The 15,889-nt window shown below is 47.8% G+C and overlaps 1 protein-coding gene across 1 annotated transcript; it reads left to right on the plus strand.

Moving 5' to 3' along the window:
* Nucleotides 1–2,214: 2,214 nt before the first annotated feature.
* On the plus strand, nt 2,215–4,315 carry LOC114864489 (insulin-like growth factor I; the record flags this gene model as incomplete). The annotated part of the gene is made up of 3 exons (XM_041072731.2): nt 2,215–2,389; nt 3,200–3,378; nt 3,599–4,315. Coding segments are annotated over 3 exons (501 nt in total), but the record flags the coding sequence as incomplete, so codon positions are not given.
* Between the last annotated feature and the right edge of the window lie 11,574 nt (nt 4,316–15,889).

Raw genomic sequence — 15,889 nt, forward strand, 5'->3', positions numbered from 1 at the left:
AGGCAGAAGAAAAAAGGGAAGCTCTGTCCACAACATTACATTCTAAGAGAAATCAGAAATGTAAACCTTTGCGGATGGACTATTTAACTATAACCACTATACTAGGTTGGAGAAATACATTAAAATCAATCCAACCATTTCCATAGCTGGGTCCGGTAGGAAATAGTACCTTAGGTTGATTCATTTGAGAAATATGAAAAAGAATCCAACCATATACAGCTGAGGGGGGGCGGGGGGTAGTCAAGCCGCCTCATCCAAAGTTGGATGAATTAATTTACTGGGCTTGTGAAAAAAAGGCAGAACAAAAAAGTGAAGCTCTGTCCACAATGAAGAGAATTGTGGAATGTTATATTATTGTTTCATTATTTTGTTCATTTGTATCTTAAAAACACTGCCCAAGTAAGAAGGACTTTTATTTTGCCTTGATTATAAGTCACTGGGTGAATTTGAGCCCGAACAGAAACAGGGTCCTGTGTTGTTTATAAACATCACACAATAAATAAGAACATTCTGAAAAATGTTAAAAAACATTACATTCTAAGAGAAATCAGAAATGTAAACCTTTGCGGATGGACTATTTAACTATAACCACTATACTAGGTTGGAGAAATACATTTAAATCAATCCAACCATTTCCATAGCTGGGTCCGGTAGGAAATAATACCTTAGGTTGGTTCATTTGAGAAATATGAAAAAGAATCCAACCATATACAGCGTGGGGGGGGGGGTAGTCAAGCCGCCTCATCCAAAGTTGGATGAATTAATTTACTGGGCTTGTGAAAAAAAGGCAGAACAAAAAAGTGAAGCTCTGTCCACAATGAAGAGAATTGTGGAATGTTATATTATTGTTTCATTATTTTGTTCATTTGTATCTTAAAAACACTGCCCAAGTAAGAAGGACTTTTATTTTGCCTTGATTATAAGTCACTGGGTGAATTTGAGCCCGAACAGAAACAGGGTCCTGTGTTGTTTATAAACATCACACAATAAACAAGAACATTCTGAAAAATGTTAAAAAACATTACATTCTAAGAGAAATCAGAAATGTAAACCTTTGCGGATGGACTATTTAACTATAACCACTATACTAGGTTGGAGAAATACATTTAAATCAATCCAACCATCCCCATAGCTGGGTCCGGTAGGAAATAGTACCTTAGGTTGGTTCATTTGAGAAATATATGTTTCTCAATGTCCAATCTTGACAGAAAAACACAATACACTAGTTGGGTATGACATTATTTATTAGTATTGGCTGCTTAAAATATTAATATTACAGCTGTTCTTCGTTAGTTTAGCGTTTGAATGTTACTCATTCACAAAAGCAGAGTAAAAGCTTAAAGTAAGAAGCGTTGTCGTTTGTTGCGTGTCTAATTTGTGTTGGTGTGTTATCAAATTGATGAAGATTGTGTCTTCTTTAGCTATTGTTGTGTCTATTTGGTTGTGCTGCTTTTAGCCGCACTGTGTGCCGCTCTCAGGGCCAGACATCATTACCTACATTTACACCCACATTAACGGGTCTAACAGTGATTCAGAAGCGTTTCACGTGCCGAATCAGCAATCACAGAACACCAGCAGCATCAGACTCGTGGACTGAGCCGGCCTGGGATGATTCCATCCTGTAGCAACGGACATCGTGTCTTTGACCACTGTGAATATCTGTTACAAGGAACAAAGCAGAACCAGTCCGGCCCCAGTGACAGCATGTGAAATGATCAGATAAGAGCTGCGGGTGAGATTGGAGTGTGAAGCTGTGTGAGAGGCTGGGGGGGGGGGGACCCTGTGAGCGGCGGTCTCCCCTGCTGCTGCCGCCTATAAGACCGCAGGCACCCAGAGCTCAGGCCACAGAGCCATGAAGGTAAGAGCTGCTCTCACGCCGCCGCCTGGGACCTTCAACCGAGAGGGTCTGGTCCTTTGTGTGTCCTCTGCTGTACGCGTGTTTCCCTGTCAGATTCTAATTACAAAGAAAGTTATCTAATTATCTGGACATGGTAAAAAGTATGGAGACATTTCTGACAACACGGCTTTAAACCGTCCTTTTTTAATGTGACTGAAATTCCTGTACATTAGATGCTGAAAACTCTCAATGGCCCTAATGAGTTGCTGAGGCCCCGAGTGAGATGTCTGAACTGCTCTTTCAACAAAAGCCTCTAAAATCACTCCATTATTAGCACATAACAACATAATCTGAACATTGATCTTTCTATCATATAACCTGACTTTGAGTTCTCTGCTCCTCTTCAGGCGTTGTGTGCTCGCGTGTGCGTGTTCTACTACACCGTACTTCTAGCCAGCTGGCCGCTCTCCGCGGACGCAGCCAGGCTCCGCTGTGGCTCGGATCTTCTCAGCGACCTCATATTCGTGTGTGGGGACCGTGGCATCTATTTGGGTTAGTCTCACGTTCTACTCCTTCATTTGCATAACAATCACGTAGCTGTTAATAACACTTTTAAATCCACAGCTAAATGCTGATTCATCACATTCTTAAAAGGAATATTCAAACAAACGACTGCATTGCTAGTGTTTTCCCGGTTACTGTACCCTGCCAGTTAAGAGTCACACAACAGATACGGTCATGGTCATCAGGTCCATGCAGAAAGGCCGCAGCTATTCTGAACAAGTTATCAACAACAAAACATCATGTATTTACATGAACAGTAGCCTCAACACATCCGTGTTGCAGTGGGATGATGGGGACAAGCCCAGCTTTTATTAGCAACCTCTTTCTATACACTTTTATAGAGTAGAAGTGGGGCTGAGCCAAGCGGACCGTTCACTGTGACCCTCTTGAGAAAACTGTATTATTATTATTATTATTATTATTATTATTATTATTATTATTATTATTAGTCTCTAATTTCTCTATCCTAATCTCCCAGATAATTAAATACACTGAACCCTTTTACCTGTTTAACTTTTCCCCGTTGTGGCCAAGGCCATTTTCTCCATCTGCTATCAGCGCGGTGCCCACCCACCACCCGCGTGCTCACCAGGACACCATGCCTCAGCCCGCGATAGCTTCACTGTTTAAAATCTCGTTATCGTGCTGCGGCTCAAACCAGAACCACTGGGTCCTTCTGCCGATTCTAATTAGCGCTCCTCTCCTCGGCCGATGTGTATTGATGTGAGAGTGAAAGGGGCTGACTTGTACACAGCAGAGAATAAAGGCTAAAGATGTCTGACACCTATTTCTCCACAGGTAGAGGGAAATGGTCTGGCTACGGGGCTCGGCCCAGAGGGGAGGGGATCGTGGACCAGTGCTGTCGTCCAGCCGGCTGTGAGCTCCACCATCTGGAGATGTACTGCGCTAAACCCAAGAGCCAGCAGCAAACCACAGCTTTGCCCACAACAACAGCAGCAGCAACGCAGACAGATGAGGTGAGGTCCACTGTTGTTTGGCTGGTGTAACGAGTCCGCGGCACAGAAGGTGGTTGTATATGAGTAGGTCAGAAACAGCAGAGATAGTGAGAGGATGGTCTGATCGGGCCACAGAGTAATGAGCCAAGACAAGCCCCGGCATCTGTCAGCCACGAGGCTGGACGTGATCTGCAGACCCAGGGCCTTAAATGAACTCCTTTTCCGTGCCTTTGTCTTGCAGGATCTGCAATTCCAAGCAGTTTTTTACAGGAGACTTCTGGAGCACATGGGGCCCCCAGACAGCGCAAAGAGGGAAGCCTCCAGGAAGAAGGCTCAGCCTCCCCACCCAAGAAAGCCTCACGCCGGAGCATTAGAGCACAGAACATGAGCAGCGGTCCTCCCTCCGTCCTTAGAATGATGCGACCCGAGTCGTGACATGGGGCCTCCTCAAGGGAGCATTTATAGATTTACTGACTGAACCTTGTGGATGTTAAGGACGTGTCTGCTAAGGAAGGATCCCAGTGACGGGGCATTTGCTGCTCATCGTTGCCGTTCAGAGGGATGAGACGGTCCAGCAGACGGGGGTGGATGCTGTCAGCTGCAGGCTGGACTCACTCCATGAGTCTCTGTAGAGCTTTTCATGCATCAGCTTGTCTGGAAGCAGATTCCTTTCCAAGCGTGCATATAAATGTGACTTTTCCTTGTGGATAAGAGCTAAATCTTGATTTTGATGTATCTGGGACTTCACTGAAGCAGATGTGTGCAGATGTTGTCACTTTAGTATTGTACAGTTTTAGCAGTGTTAGTATTTTTTTTATACATGCTCTGCTCTCGCTGTGGAAAAATACATTTAAATCAATCCAACCAAATATATAAAATAATGACGTGAATGATGAAGAATGCTATTGAAGTAATTACATTGTAATACAAAAAAATAATAAAAATAAAAATTAAATAATTTAAAGATTTTTGTTACATTTGTCACCTGCATAAATATGTATGTACTATAATCAGTTTATAAATTAATTAAGAAACTGAATTTGTTTTGTACAATTTAGGCTTGGAGGACTGTTTACATGTCAGGTTCCATTCACAGTGATAAAAGCTAAATATTAAAAACACAGATAAAAGCTGTGAAAAACAGGCAGAACAAAATAGTGAAGCTCTTTCCACAATGAAGAGAATTGTGGAATATTATATTATTGTTTCATTATTTTGTTCATTTTTATCTTAAAAACACTGCACAAGTAAGAAGGACTTTTATTTTGCCTTGATTATAAGTCACTGGGTGAATTTGAGCCCGAACAGAAACAGGGTCCTGTGTTGTTTATAAACATCACACAATAAATAAGAACATTCTGAAAAATGTTAACAAACGTTACATTCTAAGAGAAATCAGAAATGTAAACCTTTGCGGATGGACTATTTAACTATAACCACTATACTAGGTTGGAGAAATACATTTAAATCAATCCAACCATCCCCATAGCTGGATCCGGTAGGAAGTAGTACCTTAGGTTGGTTCATTTGAGAAATATAAAAAAGAATCCAACCATATACAGCTGAGGGGAGGGGATAGTCAAACCCCCTCATCCAAAGTTGGATTAATTAAAATTCAGTTTGAACATGAATTTATATTTTCGTAAAATTTGGCCTTGAAGAACCTTTATAAAAGCTATAAGTTCCATCTGAACCTTTTCACTAAGATCGTCTCAAGCGTGCGATCGTGACTGACAATTTATAGGCAAACGAGGTAGCAGCAATGGAGAACTCCACCACGGCGCTGGACTATGATACACGACAACTTCTGAAATGTCTGCTTGGTGACTTCACCGGGCTTGTGAAAAACAGGCAGAACAAAACTGAACCTCTGTCCACAATGAACAGAGTTGTGAAAGAATTATTGAAAGAGCAGAGTTTTGCGTACAGCGGTGGGTAACGCCTAGCTAGCTACCACTATTACTGTCATTCAGTCAGAGTGTTTTTGTAATGTGGATTTTTCACTTTTCTTTAAAAAAAAAAGAAATGATTAAAAAACTTTCACTGGACGACAGAGAAGGCGATGTGAGGACGGTGGTCGGTGCAGTAGCCAGGACGGTCTTTGCCGACGGTGTGAACTGGGGCCGCGTTGCCAGCCTGGCAGCCTTCGGGACCGCAGTGTGTCTTTACTTAAAAGACAAAGGCGTAGAGAACTGCGTTGAGCAAGTAGGAGAAGAGATCTCCTCCTACTTGCTGACTAATCAGAAGGACTGGCTGATCAGCAACAACTCCTGGGTCAGTATGGCTACTAATGGGTCCAGTAAAAATCTCCCTTCTGCTCTCTCTCTCTCTCTCTCTCTCTCTCTCTCTCTCTCTCTCTCTCTCCCTCTTTTACAAGTTTATAACATACGTTTGATCATTTTCTTTTAGGATGGCTTTGTGGAGTTCTTTCGGGAGCCAGAGTCCAGATTAAGAAGCAACAGGCTTGGGACTTTTGCTGTTGGAATTGTGGCAATACTGGCCCTGTGCATTGTGCGTGTCGCTTTGTACAATTCCTAGACCCTACATGGGCTGATAATTCAAAAAGAGAGAAAATAAAAAACTAAATTCAACATGTGTTGTAATTTTTATTTTTAAAAAAACAGTGTAAAATGTTATAACAAAACAAGCCGCAACCGCTTACATGTTGGTTCTAGTGGTTTATTGAACGTATGTGAAGCACAAATATGGACAATAACAAAACACACACCAAAATTTACACGCTCATTACAGGTTCATAGTGATTGGCTTTGATAAGAAAGTGAGCAAAGTCTGACTTGTAGATCGGGTACGAATTTTCCGTGATCACCGCCGAGGGCTTGCCGTGCGCCGCAAGCATAAAGGTGATTTCTTCCACACTCAACCATCTGTCGCGCTGCATGAGGAGATCGGTCAAACCTTCAGGGGTGTCAAGGTTGTTTAATCCCAGGTAGACACGTATGCTGCAGAGGTCTATGTTCCGCACCATGTAGTCTACGGTTTTTTGAACCAAGATTTCCCTAACTCTGCGGTCACACTGCTTTGCCTCGGCGGCTCCCAAGAGAGCAGCCACCGTGTGGAAGCCGCAGTAGTTGTCAGACAACACTCTGCTCACCTTCAAATTGTTCAGTCTGGTGTAGGCGCACAGTGTGCCCACGTGATGGCAGTTGGCTGTGCGTGCTTCACGAGGTATTTGCACAGGAATGTCTAGACCGCAGAGCGTCGCTTGCCAGGCGTTGCCGTCGTAGCACAAGGGCCCGGGAGCCCAGAGGCCTCTGTAGTGGTCATTTACAACATAATAGTTGCACCCATTGACAATCAGCTCCAGGTTGACTCCAAACAAACCACCCGCGATAGCTGCAGTCGGTATAAACTCAGCTTCTCGATCACACGCGCCAGAGCACAAGGCGTTTATATTGTTGCAAATGCCCAATGGCGTGACAGTTTCCAGGTTAAAACTCTTGACAGCCAGATGTATCATGACGGCCAGTGCTTCGGGAGTGCGAGGTTCCAACAACATCTCTGCGTTGCCGGGTGCTGCAACCCTATAGTGCATAAAGAGGACCCAGAGGGCCTCCACGAGCGTAGCGTGACGTGATGCCATAGCCTCCGTCTTGCATTTATTGAATCTGACAAGCGGAACAGTGCAGAAGCTGCTCACACTTTGCCTCGTCCGCGTCTTCACGTACACCGTGGAGGCGATGTTTGACATGCACGGGGTTTGTATCGCCGGAGCTGACACACGTCGCGTTCTGTCCAAATTCTCGTCTCTCATTTCTAACAGACTTAGAAATTGGTGCGTTTGGTCAAAACCTAGCTCGTCCGAGCTCACCACAAAGAGCCCCTCGCATATGCGGCGACAGCCGTGGCGTTTGTGCGGCACGGGCATCTCCTTCTCTACCGTCTTCTCTTTTCCATGTTCCTCTCCACTTCCTTTGGCATTCGTTAAAGCGGGCACTTTAACGGGGTTCTGCCCAGCCGCAGAGGCGCCGCTCTCCCACCGGACTTCCGCGCGCAGAGGCTCCGTCTCTGTCTGACCGTCTTCGCTGCTTCCTTCTGTTGGGACGTCTGCTGAGGAGGGAACCTGGGCTAGCTGGTCCACCTCCCGGTCTAAATCTACAAAGGTGTCGTTTGGTTCTGGTTGCATGGCCACGCGTAACACCTCATCGATGTGGGGTTTGCAGAACCCGTGGAACATCAGCGTATCGCACCAGGGGTCAAATGCTCCATCCGTGGGTGCATGTGGGGCTTGAGCAATGGGTCTAGCATCACCCCCGATCAACGTACCGCGGATGCTGCTGTGAAGTCCCTGTGCCAAATTGCCGAGGTAGGGAAATGGAGCTCTGAGTTGCAACCCACACTCTTTGAAGAACCAGACGTCTCGGCTCTCTATGGCGCTTTTGATGCTGCCTGGAATGACTTCCAGTTTTTTGGCATAAGGCAGCTGCGCTAGGAACTCGGGAACGTAGATCTCTGCAACGCGCCGGATGGTGTTCGCGTGGAGCAGGTTGCCAAACACTGCCTGTAGAGCTCCTACAATCTCTCTGCTGTCAAAATCAACAACTTGGTAGTCGCCCGAAGAGCTCCCTGTCGCCCTTTTGAGCGTTAGCGCCGCGCACAGATGTTTGTCAGCAACCGAGCCAGTTTGGATCAATCGTTTCTTTAAAGCGGGTCGTGTGTGCACCACACAGGCGTACACAAGCACGTACCACGCAGCGAAGTACAATAGGCCCGCTGAGGTGACCCTGAGCTTGTCCTCATCGCCGCCGTGTTCCGTCTCCTTAAAGTGTCCGAACACTCGTAGCCCAGAAGCTGCGAACGCGAGGGCTGTCGTGCAGCTCACTAGTCTGTCTGGGACGCTATCGCCGTTCCCCGCGAAGCAGGGCAGAACCCCTTCGCTCAGGACACGGACCATCAGTTTCTCTTCCCACTCGCTCATGAGACTGACGTCGGCCAGAGTTTTCACCGGACCCAACAGGTGTTGTGTATAGTGATCGCGGGTGACTTTGACCATGCCACCGGCACTTGTGGGCAAGAAACGTTCCAGAGCTTCACGCCTTACGCATCTCCACCCTCTCGCCAGCAGCTCTAGCGTGTACACCGGGCTAGGCAACAACGGGAGGGCCAGGGCTTTGAACAGGGGGTAACACGCTCTGGTGGCGTTGACAAACACGGGCCATATTCTGCCCGAAAACTCTCGCGCATCAGGGGCCTGCACCGTGAGATTGTCCAGAGCCGAGGCTGCCACTCTGGGGAAGCACGACACAAGGGCTCGCGCTATCTCTTCTACCTCTTGTGCCCTCACTTCCAGTACGGCGCCGGCGGTCTCCAGAAGAACGTCAACGGCGGTAACGATGTTAAATGTTCGGTCCTCCTCCCCATCCTTAGCGTTCGGGAGAACTGGAGGCTCCCGTTTTGGCGAGAATCTCGCGTTTCTATTGATGACATCCAGCAGGTCTGGGTCAGGGGCTGTATCGTCTCTCTCGTGGTTCTGATCAGACACTACGAGGTACCGGGTTTTGGAAGCGACCGGCGAGTGATCCACGGCAAACAGGACGACAAGAGCCTCCAAGTCGTACGAGGTGGCTTTGCGGCACTGCTGGAATCTTATAGAGTGTGTCACAATGGACTCAGCCCAGGCCTCTAGCATCCCGTTGGCGTCGCAACCCTCGGGGTGATGCATCTGATGCAGGAGCCAGCATAGTTGAATCACAGCTTCGTTTCGCACCAGCCAGTCGCGCTGCCGAGATGCCTCCACGGCAGCACACTCCACGAGAAAGGCACAGGAGGCCAGCAATCGCCTCATACAGTGGGAGCAAGCGACCTTGCTGATAGAGACCTCGGAGGAGCGCACCGCCAGCACGGCGGACCACGGAGTGAAGCCACAGAGTCTCATCTTCTCCAAGATGGCCGTCACGACTTTGTAACCGTGCGCCACTTTCAGCGCTCTGGCGGGACACGTTGGCCAGTGAGCAAACACGGTGGAGCCCGTCCTATTCTTTGTGACACACGTCCAGTCATAAAACTCCTGGGCCCATCCCAGCGTCAGCTCATTGTTTGTCTCTCCCGCTTCCTTGCGTTCCTCAATCCAGTGCGAACGGAGGATTTTGTGGAGCACCGGCGAGAGCATGGCATCGCAGGCAAAGGGTCCAAAAAGTTCTATGCATTCATTCATGTTTTCTTTGCTCAAGAGCCACTTGTTGGCCAGGTACAAAAGGCCGTCGTCGTTCTTTTGTTCAAGCACTATTCTGTTCAGTCCTGGCAGACGTACGCACGCCAGACCGGCGAGTCTCAACCTCACTAGAGATTGTACGCAATTTGTCTTTTCCAATAACCAAGTGCCATTGGGAGACACGTCCCGCATATGTATCGCCCCGCTGAGTGACCAGATCCTGCCGTGTTTTACGAAGCGCACAGGAGTGGACCTGCACACTGTCCCATTTGTGAGGCCCGGCGCCTCAAGCACCTCCACATACTGTACCATGAGCCCAGTCATCGCTTCATCAAAACACATTTGGGGTGTATTGTGTGTGACGGTGCATCGTATCTGCTTTTCCTGAATGGGGAAATCTAAACAGTGCAGACACTGCTCTTCTTCATCATCATCATCATCATCATCATCATCATCTCCTCCTCCTCCTCCTCCTCTGTCTTGCTATACAACAAGTAATCGCAAACAGAATCCATGGTGTGGAGAAACACTTAGGAATGGAAATGAGGAGGCTAGAGGTTTATATTCGAGTATTTAGGTATCTAGGTTATTACAAAGCGGTGATACAAATCATTAAAAACACATACACAAGTTTCAAGGCACACTCAAAAAAATTGTTTGGCGTTTGTTTTGTTTCCCTCCGTCCTTTATTGTAAAATGGTGATACAAATCATTAAAACGTTTAGAACAAATCGCTCTTGCTTTTTGTTGTGCTTTGTTTTATTTTATTCACTGCTTCCAGACCGCAGACATTCAGCTGTTTGCTTCTAAGTGATGAGGTCTATGTTATCGATCTTGGTCTCATTGTCTATGAAAACCCCTAGTTTTTAAAGAAAGAAACTGAATTTGATGCAGTTATACTGAAGCAAAGTAACAGACACAAACCAGAGATAATTTTATTGATAAACCCTCATCTGGACATTAATGTCATTTTAAAAATACAAAATGTGAAAGACAATGTCTGGGGGTAGATTTGATTAAAAACAACTCGTTGTGGACACTTAACAAAAACATTTTTTAGTTTTGTCTAAAGAAAAAATGATGCACTTTCAGGATGAATATCTCTGTAAATCTCATATTTCATTTCTTAGTTTGTGATGTTACACTCTTTGCTACTGTATACATAACATATATACATAATGTACTATATACATAGTACACTGTATGGCATAGTTACAGCATGTCTGGTTGCGAGTTGCATTACAACGAGGGCTTCTGTTTATTAAATTCTAACGGCCGATACATGAGAAACTATGTTCCGCTGTCTTTTATGACCTTCATTAGTTTTACTTAGGCAAGATTAAAAGCAGAGGCTCTCGCTGCTCGCCGCTCTTCACTCTTAAAACGAGCATAGCCCTCTCGTACAGGCCAGTCTTCACTGAGATTTCTCCCACACCGATGGAAATTTATCACATCTGCTCTTTATGAAAATATTCTCAAGTAGAGCCTTACTCTGAATTCTTCAGGGGAACACATGAGAAAGGGGGAAATCCTGTTGTCCACTCATGGGAATGGAACAAATAACACCAAAGACTTGCTGACGTGTTACTCTTTTGCTGATTTGTAGCTCTTCTGTATTGTTAATCCTCAGCCTCTCCCAGCTCGCCCCCGCGTCCGGCTCAGTTCTGTGTCTCTAACTGTGCTCATGATGTGTTTCATTGTAGACCATGATCTTTGGCTTCTGTTTATTATATTCAAATGACCGATGCATGAGAAACTATGCTCCACTGTCTTTTATAACCTTCATTAGTTTTACTTAGGCAAGATTAAAAGCAAAGGGGCTAGCTGCTGTTGGACCGGTCTGGTAAATTCTGATTTTGAATTTAAAATAAAGTAGAACAAAAATACATTTGTTTTGAGTGTCTTTTGTGTTTCATGATTTATTTAGAAATTAGTGATAAAATGTTGCCTTTACCATCTGTAATGTCTGTAATGTTTACTTTGGTTATACAGGAATTACAATTTGTCTATTCATCTTCTGTTGTAGACGTTGTGTAGGTTTGTAGCTATTATTTATTTGAATATATATTTAATTTATAACCAAAGACCAAGTTAGTCTCATTGTACAAAAATGCTGTTTCTAGCAAAAAGGACACAGGAGCCAGCTTGGCCTCAGACAACAAACTTTACATTACACTACAAGTTTTGGTACATATTAGTAGCTGTCAAGCAATTTCAATTTAAGTGACTACACACACACACACACACACACACACACACACACACACACACACACACACACACACAGACACCTGTTATATTTCAAGTGGGGTGTGAGGTGTATCAACACAGCGCTTTTTGGCTTTCGGCATATCTGAGTCGCTTCTCAGACTCTTTGAACTTTGCTTGAATGTGACCAATGTGCAGTTCCAGAGAACCCTCGTTTCTGGTCATGTTCCTCACTCTTGAAACGAGCATAGCCCTCTCGTACAGGACAGTCTTCACTGAGATTTCTCCTACGCCGACCAAGGCCTCCAGGACCGTGAGGTCACTGCGAATCTCAAAGTACAGCTCGCTTGCACAAGAATCCCAACTCCATTTCCCTGAATTTGAGTCCAGGTGGCGGCGGACGCACTCTATCGCCGCATCGATGACCCCTTTGCGTTGGTCAAAATTTTTAGGGGCTGACGAGAGGCTAAAATCTATCGTCTTTAGTGCATCGGCGCAGGCATCTCCAACGGCCCTGGGTGTGACAGAGTGCACCTTGTCTAGCATACGCGCCACGTAGGCTTTCGCCTCAGACCAAGGCTCCCCGTGGCTCACGCCCGGCCTGTTCTGAGTCAAGTTTATAAAATCCATCAAAGTGATGGAGTCGCTCTCCACCTTGGAACACATTTCTCGCCACACATCCATGTAACGAACGTACAGGTCAATGTAGCGCTGAAGGATCATCCTGAGCGCCTCGCCGTCAGTGTAGCACGTGTTCAGGGCTTCCTGGATCGATGCAGCAGCTGGGCAGCGCTTTCCCCATCCCCGATGAGGTTCCTCCTCCTGGTCTTGGACTGTCTCTTGCGCCTGTCTCTTTGCAGCCAGACGAACCATCTCCCGAACTAGGTTGTTTCGTCCCATTGCAGCCTGAACCATGTAGAAAACATGATCATCGCTCGCGTGGACCCGGAGCTCGGGGTACCTCTCCAGGACCTTCTTGAAGCCGATCATGAGTTCTGAAACGGTCTTGGTGTAGCTGGTCAGGACCCGTCTGTAGTTCTCAGCCGCGGATTTGCAATGCGCCTTGTAGGCCTCGCAGCGCATACACCTGATCGATGTATCAGAACCAGGCGTGAATTTACGGTCCGCGCACTTACTGTCTAAGGCTGTCCTTTTCCATCCATCCAGCGGGGCCTGAATTGTGACTCTCTGCCATGCAAGGTGGTCAGGTTTGGCTCCAGGAGCATCATCATCATCATCATCATCATCATCATCATAGTCTGATCCAAAGTGGCCTATTGACATGCTCTCCTCCGTGTCGCTGTTCTCAAAACGTACCATGTTACAATCAGGAGGGTTTGCTGGCGTGGAAACCTCTGTCGACCTCATACTGACATCATCGCATTCTTCGTAACCCACAGAGTGCGCTGGGCCTTCAGAAACCCCTGTGGACCCCTGTTTCACGGCGGACGTGGTTTCAACAGCGCTGTTGTTCTTATCATATTTGGTAAAGATCTCTTTCACCACCCTGCTCAAGGCGTCTCCCAAGGGAAGAGAGATAATATCATGGAACGCATCTCCCCTCTTCCAGAGCGAGAGGGGTGTACTTGGGGTCGCCATAGCGACGGCGAGAATAAACCAGAGTCGCTCTTGTTGGTCCCTACTTGGTCCAAGGTAGCCGGACCTCTATTTCGCACTTGTGATAAGTACATCTTTTATGTCTACACTTGTCTCAGGATGGGAAAGTCGCAGCTGACGAGCGAGGAACTCTGCTACCTGTTTGGTGGCCGCTGCAATGTTTTTGCTCGCCTAGATCCAGAATGGGCACGGAGGTTCACAATTAGATGCCGCCTCTCATACCAGGCAAAATTAAAAAGGTGTCTCCTGCCACCCTGTAACACAGTTTCTTTAGACAAACTGTACAGGGTGCAGACTGCTGAAGGCGCGCTCTTGACGGTCGACGGCAGAGGCCGCGTGGTGCAAATTGAGTATTTTGAAGAACCCTGCGGCCCCAGCAGACTAGCTGTCTCCGGGGGTAACGAGCTCGCGGTTTTCAGAGAGACCCTGTGCGTGTTTTCGGACGTGGCTTTTAGGATGGAAAGCCACGGAGCAGGAGCCTCGCCTTCGCTGGTCATCTCTCGGCGCTCCGACTCTGCACACTGCACCTTGGCGGGCTTGTGCTGTTCACACTGGCGTGGGACGTGTTACACGGTCAAGGAGCGTGACATTCGAGGCCTGAAAGTGGAAAGTGGTTACATCTACACGACGGACGGCCTCTCCCTGTATACACTGGTGGCCTCGTGGAAGACCGGGGTCCGTTTGATTTTTGACGAAGGCTGCAGACAGGAGATAATTCACACGCTGTGCGCTCTGGCCATGGGTGACCCCAACCTGGGGCTGGAATTTAAACTGAAATGCGTTCTGCCCGACGCGGCGAGAGCGTTAGACTTGAGAGACCTGGAGCCTCTGAAGCTGGGCTCTAAGCCGCTGGATTTCCGCGGCCCCTGGGGGCAATCAGCTGAACCTAAGGATCTTCCTTGTGATGCAGATGACGACAGCGGACCCCGTGGGTGCTGCATTCGCGAGGGCCTGGCGTCCCTCCGAGACGTGACCAGACTTCCCTCGGCGTTCGCCATCCTAGCCGAGAATGAGAACGTGGTGGTGCTGAGGCATTTGTTGAGAGATGCTGTGCTCATCGTGCCAAAGGAGAGAGCCAGCGTGGTCATCGATCCGGTCCCAGCTAAAGACCAACGGCAGACGTACGCTCCCGGCTCCCGGCGGGCACATAACGGAATGGTTTCCTTGTGGACACTCGCTGTTCAGAGTCGAGAGGGGTCTCCCAGGCGTGCCGCCCGCAGTGATTCTTTGCAAGCCTCAAAGTGCAGAGGAGCAGCGTGGGAAAACGGCTCATTGCAGATCCAAAGAGGTGCCGACGCTACAGGTCCTAAGGAGCGCTGCCTATGACAGGGTTCTGCCTAAAGGGTTCAGGTCAAAGATTCACCTCTTCAATCAATCTGTGTGTCTGCTACCTGGGACCATGGATGTCATTGGCCCACGTGTGCTAGGATTTCCAGCGTGTGTCGCAGTTTTGTATGCGTTTAATGCCTTTGATCAGCTCACCGCCGAGAAGTCACGCAAAGTGAGCGGCCCCGTGCAGCTGTCGTTTGTGTCCTCGCTGAGCCTCAGAGAGTCCCAAGCCCTGCTTTTGTCTTACATGTGTCTGGAAGAGTCCTTTGTGCCCTCGGAGGCAAATTTCATCAGTTGGGAAGTGAAATCTCATTCTGTTCTCACAGAACTCAGAAAGCTTGTAGCAGCAAACCCGACCGTGCACTCTGGGCTGGGCGGTTTGAAGCTCTCCCTCGGTGAGAAGATAATGCGAGCAGACCTGAAAGATGAAATTTTACGCATCACAGACCGATTAGCCCACAGCGAGGCGAGTGTGGAGGACTCTGACGTGGAGGAATGCGAGGACAGAGGTGAAGAAGGCAGCGTCGCGAGCAGGGAGGATGAGTGGGACGGGAATGAAAGAGAGGACTCTGGCGAGAGAGAGAAGCAAAGGGAAAGGGGCTTTGAGGGTAATCACCATCCCAAACATTACCAAAACCACCACCAAAACTCTAGCGAGGAACATGAGGACACAGAGGGCGACGACAGGGCTTTGTCAAACCTATCCAGACTCATCCGTGCCTCTCCGGGGGTCGGTCAGAGAACGGGACATTCGGTCCTGTTTGGGCGCGGAAGGGGCGGCGATGCAAGTTTTAAGTGGATCACAATCGGGATACGGACGCTGGGCCTGCTCAACTTGAAAATACTGAGGGCTTGCGGCCTGTTCGACACGAAGCACGGGTGCGCCAGAGCCGTCTTGAAGATACCAAACACCAACGGGGTTCAGCCAGAGCCCCGCTGGCTAGGAAAACCCACGTTGCTCACGGACGACTTGTGCGTCATCGTGCCGGGTCGAGGATCCCAGGATGCCCTGCTGCCGTGGCATCGCGACGGCTGCTTCTTTCAACTCAATTACTCTCCCGAGTCTTCTGAAACAAAGGGGACCGGCCACTGCGGCTCCCGCCTAGAAATGTCCAGGATAGAGCAGGCCATCCGTAGCGAGAACGCCAGAGGCTACGAGGAGCAGAAGCTCTCTCGTCTTTTCAGGGCCTGTCGCAAAAAAACCCATCA

Source organism: Betta splendens, chromosome 10, assembly GCF_900634795.4.
Source record: "Betta splendens chromosome 10, fBetSpl5.4, whole genome shotgun sequence".
Taxonomy (NCBI): Eukaryota; Metazoa; Chordata; class Actinopteri; order Anabantiformes; family Osphronemidae; genus Betta; species Betta splendens.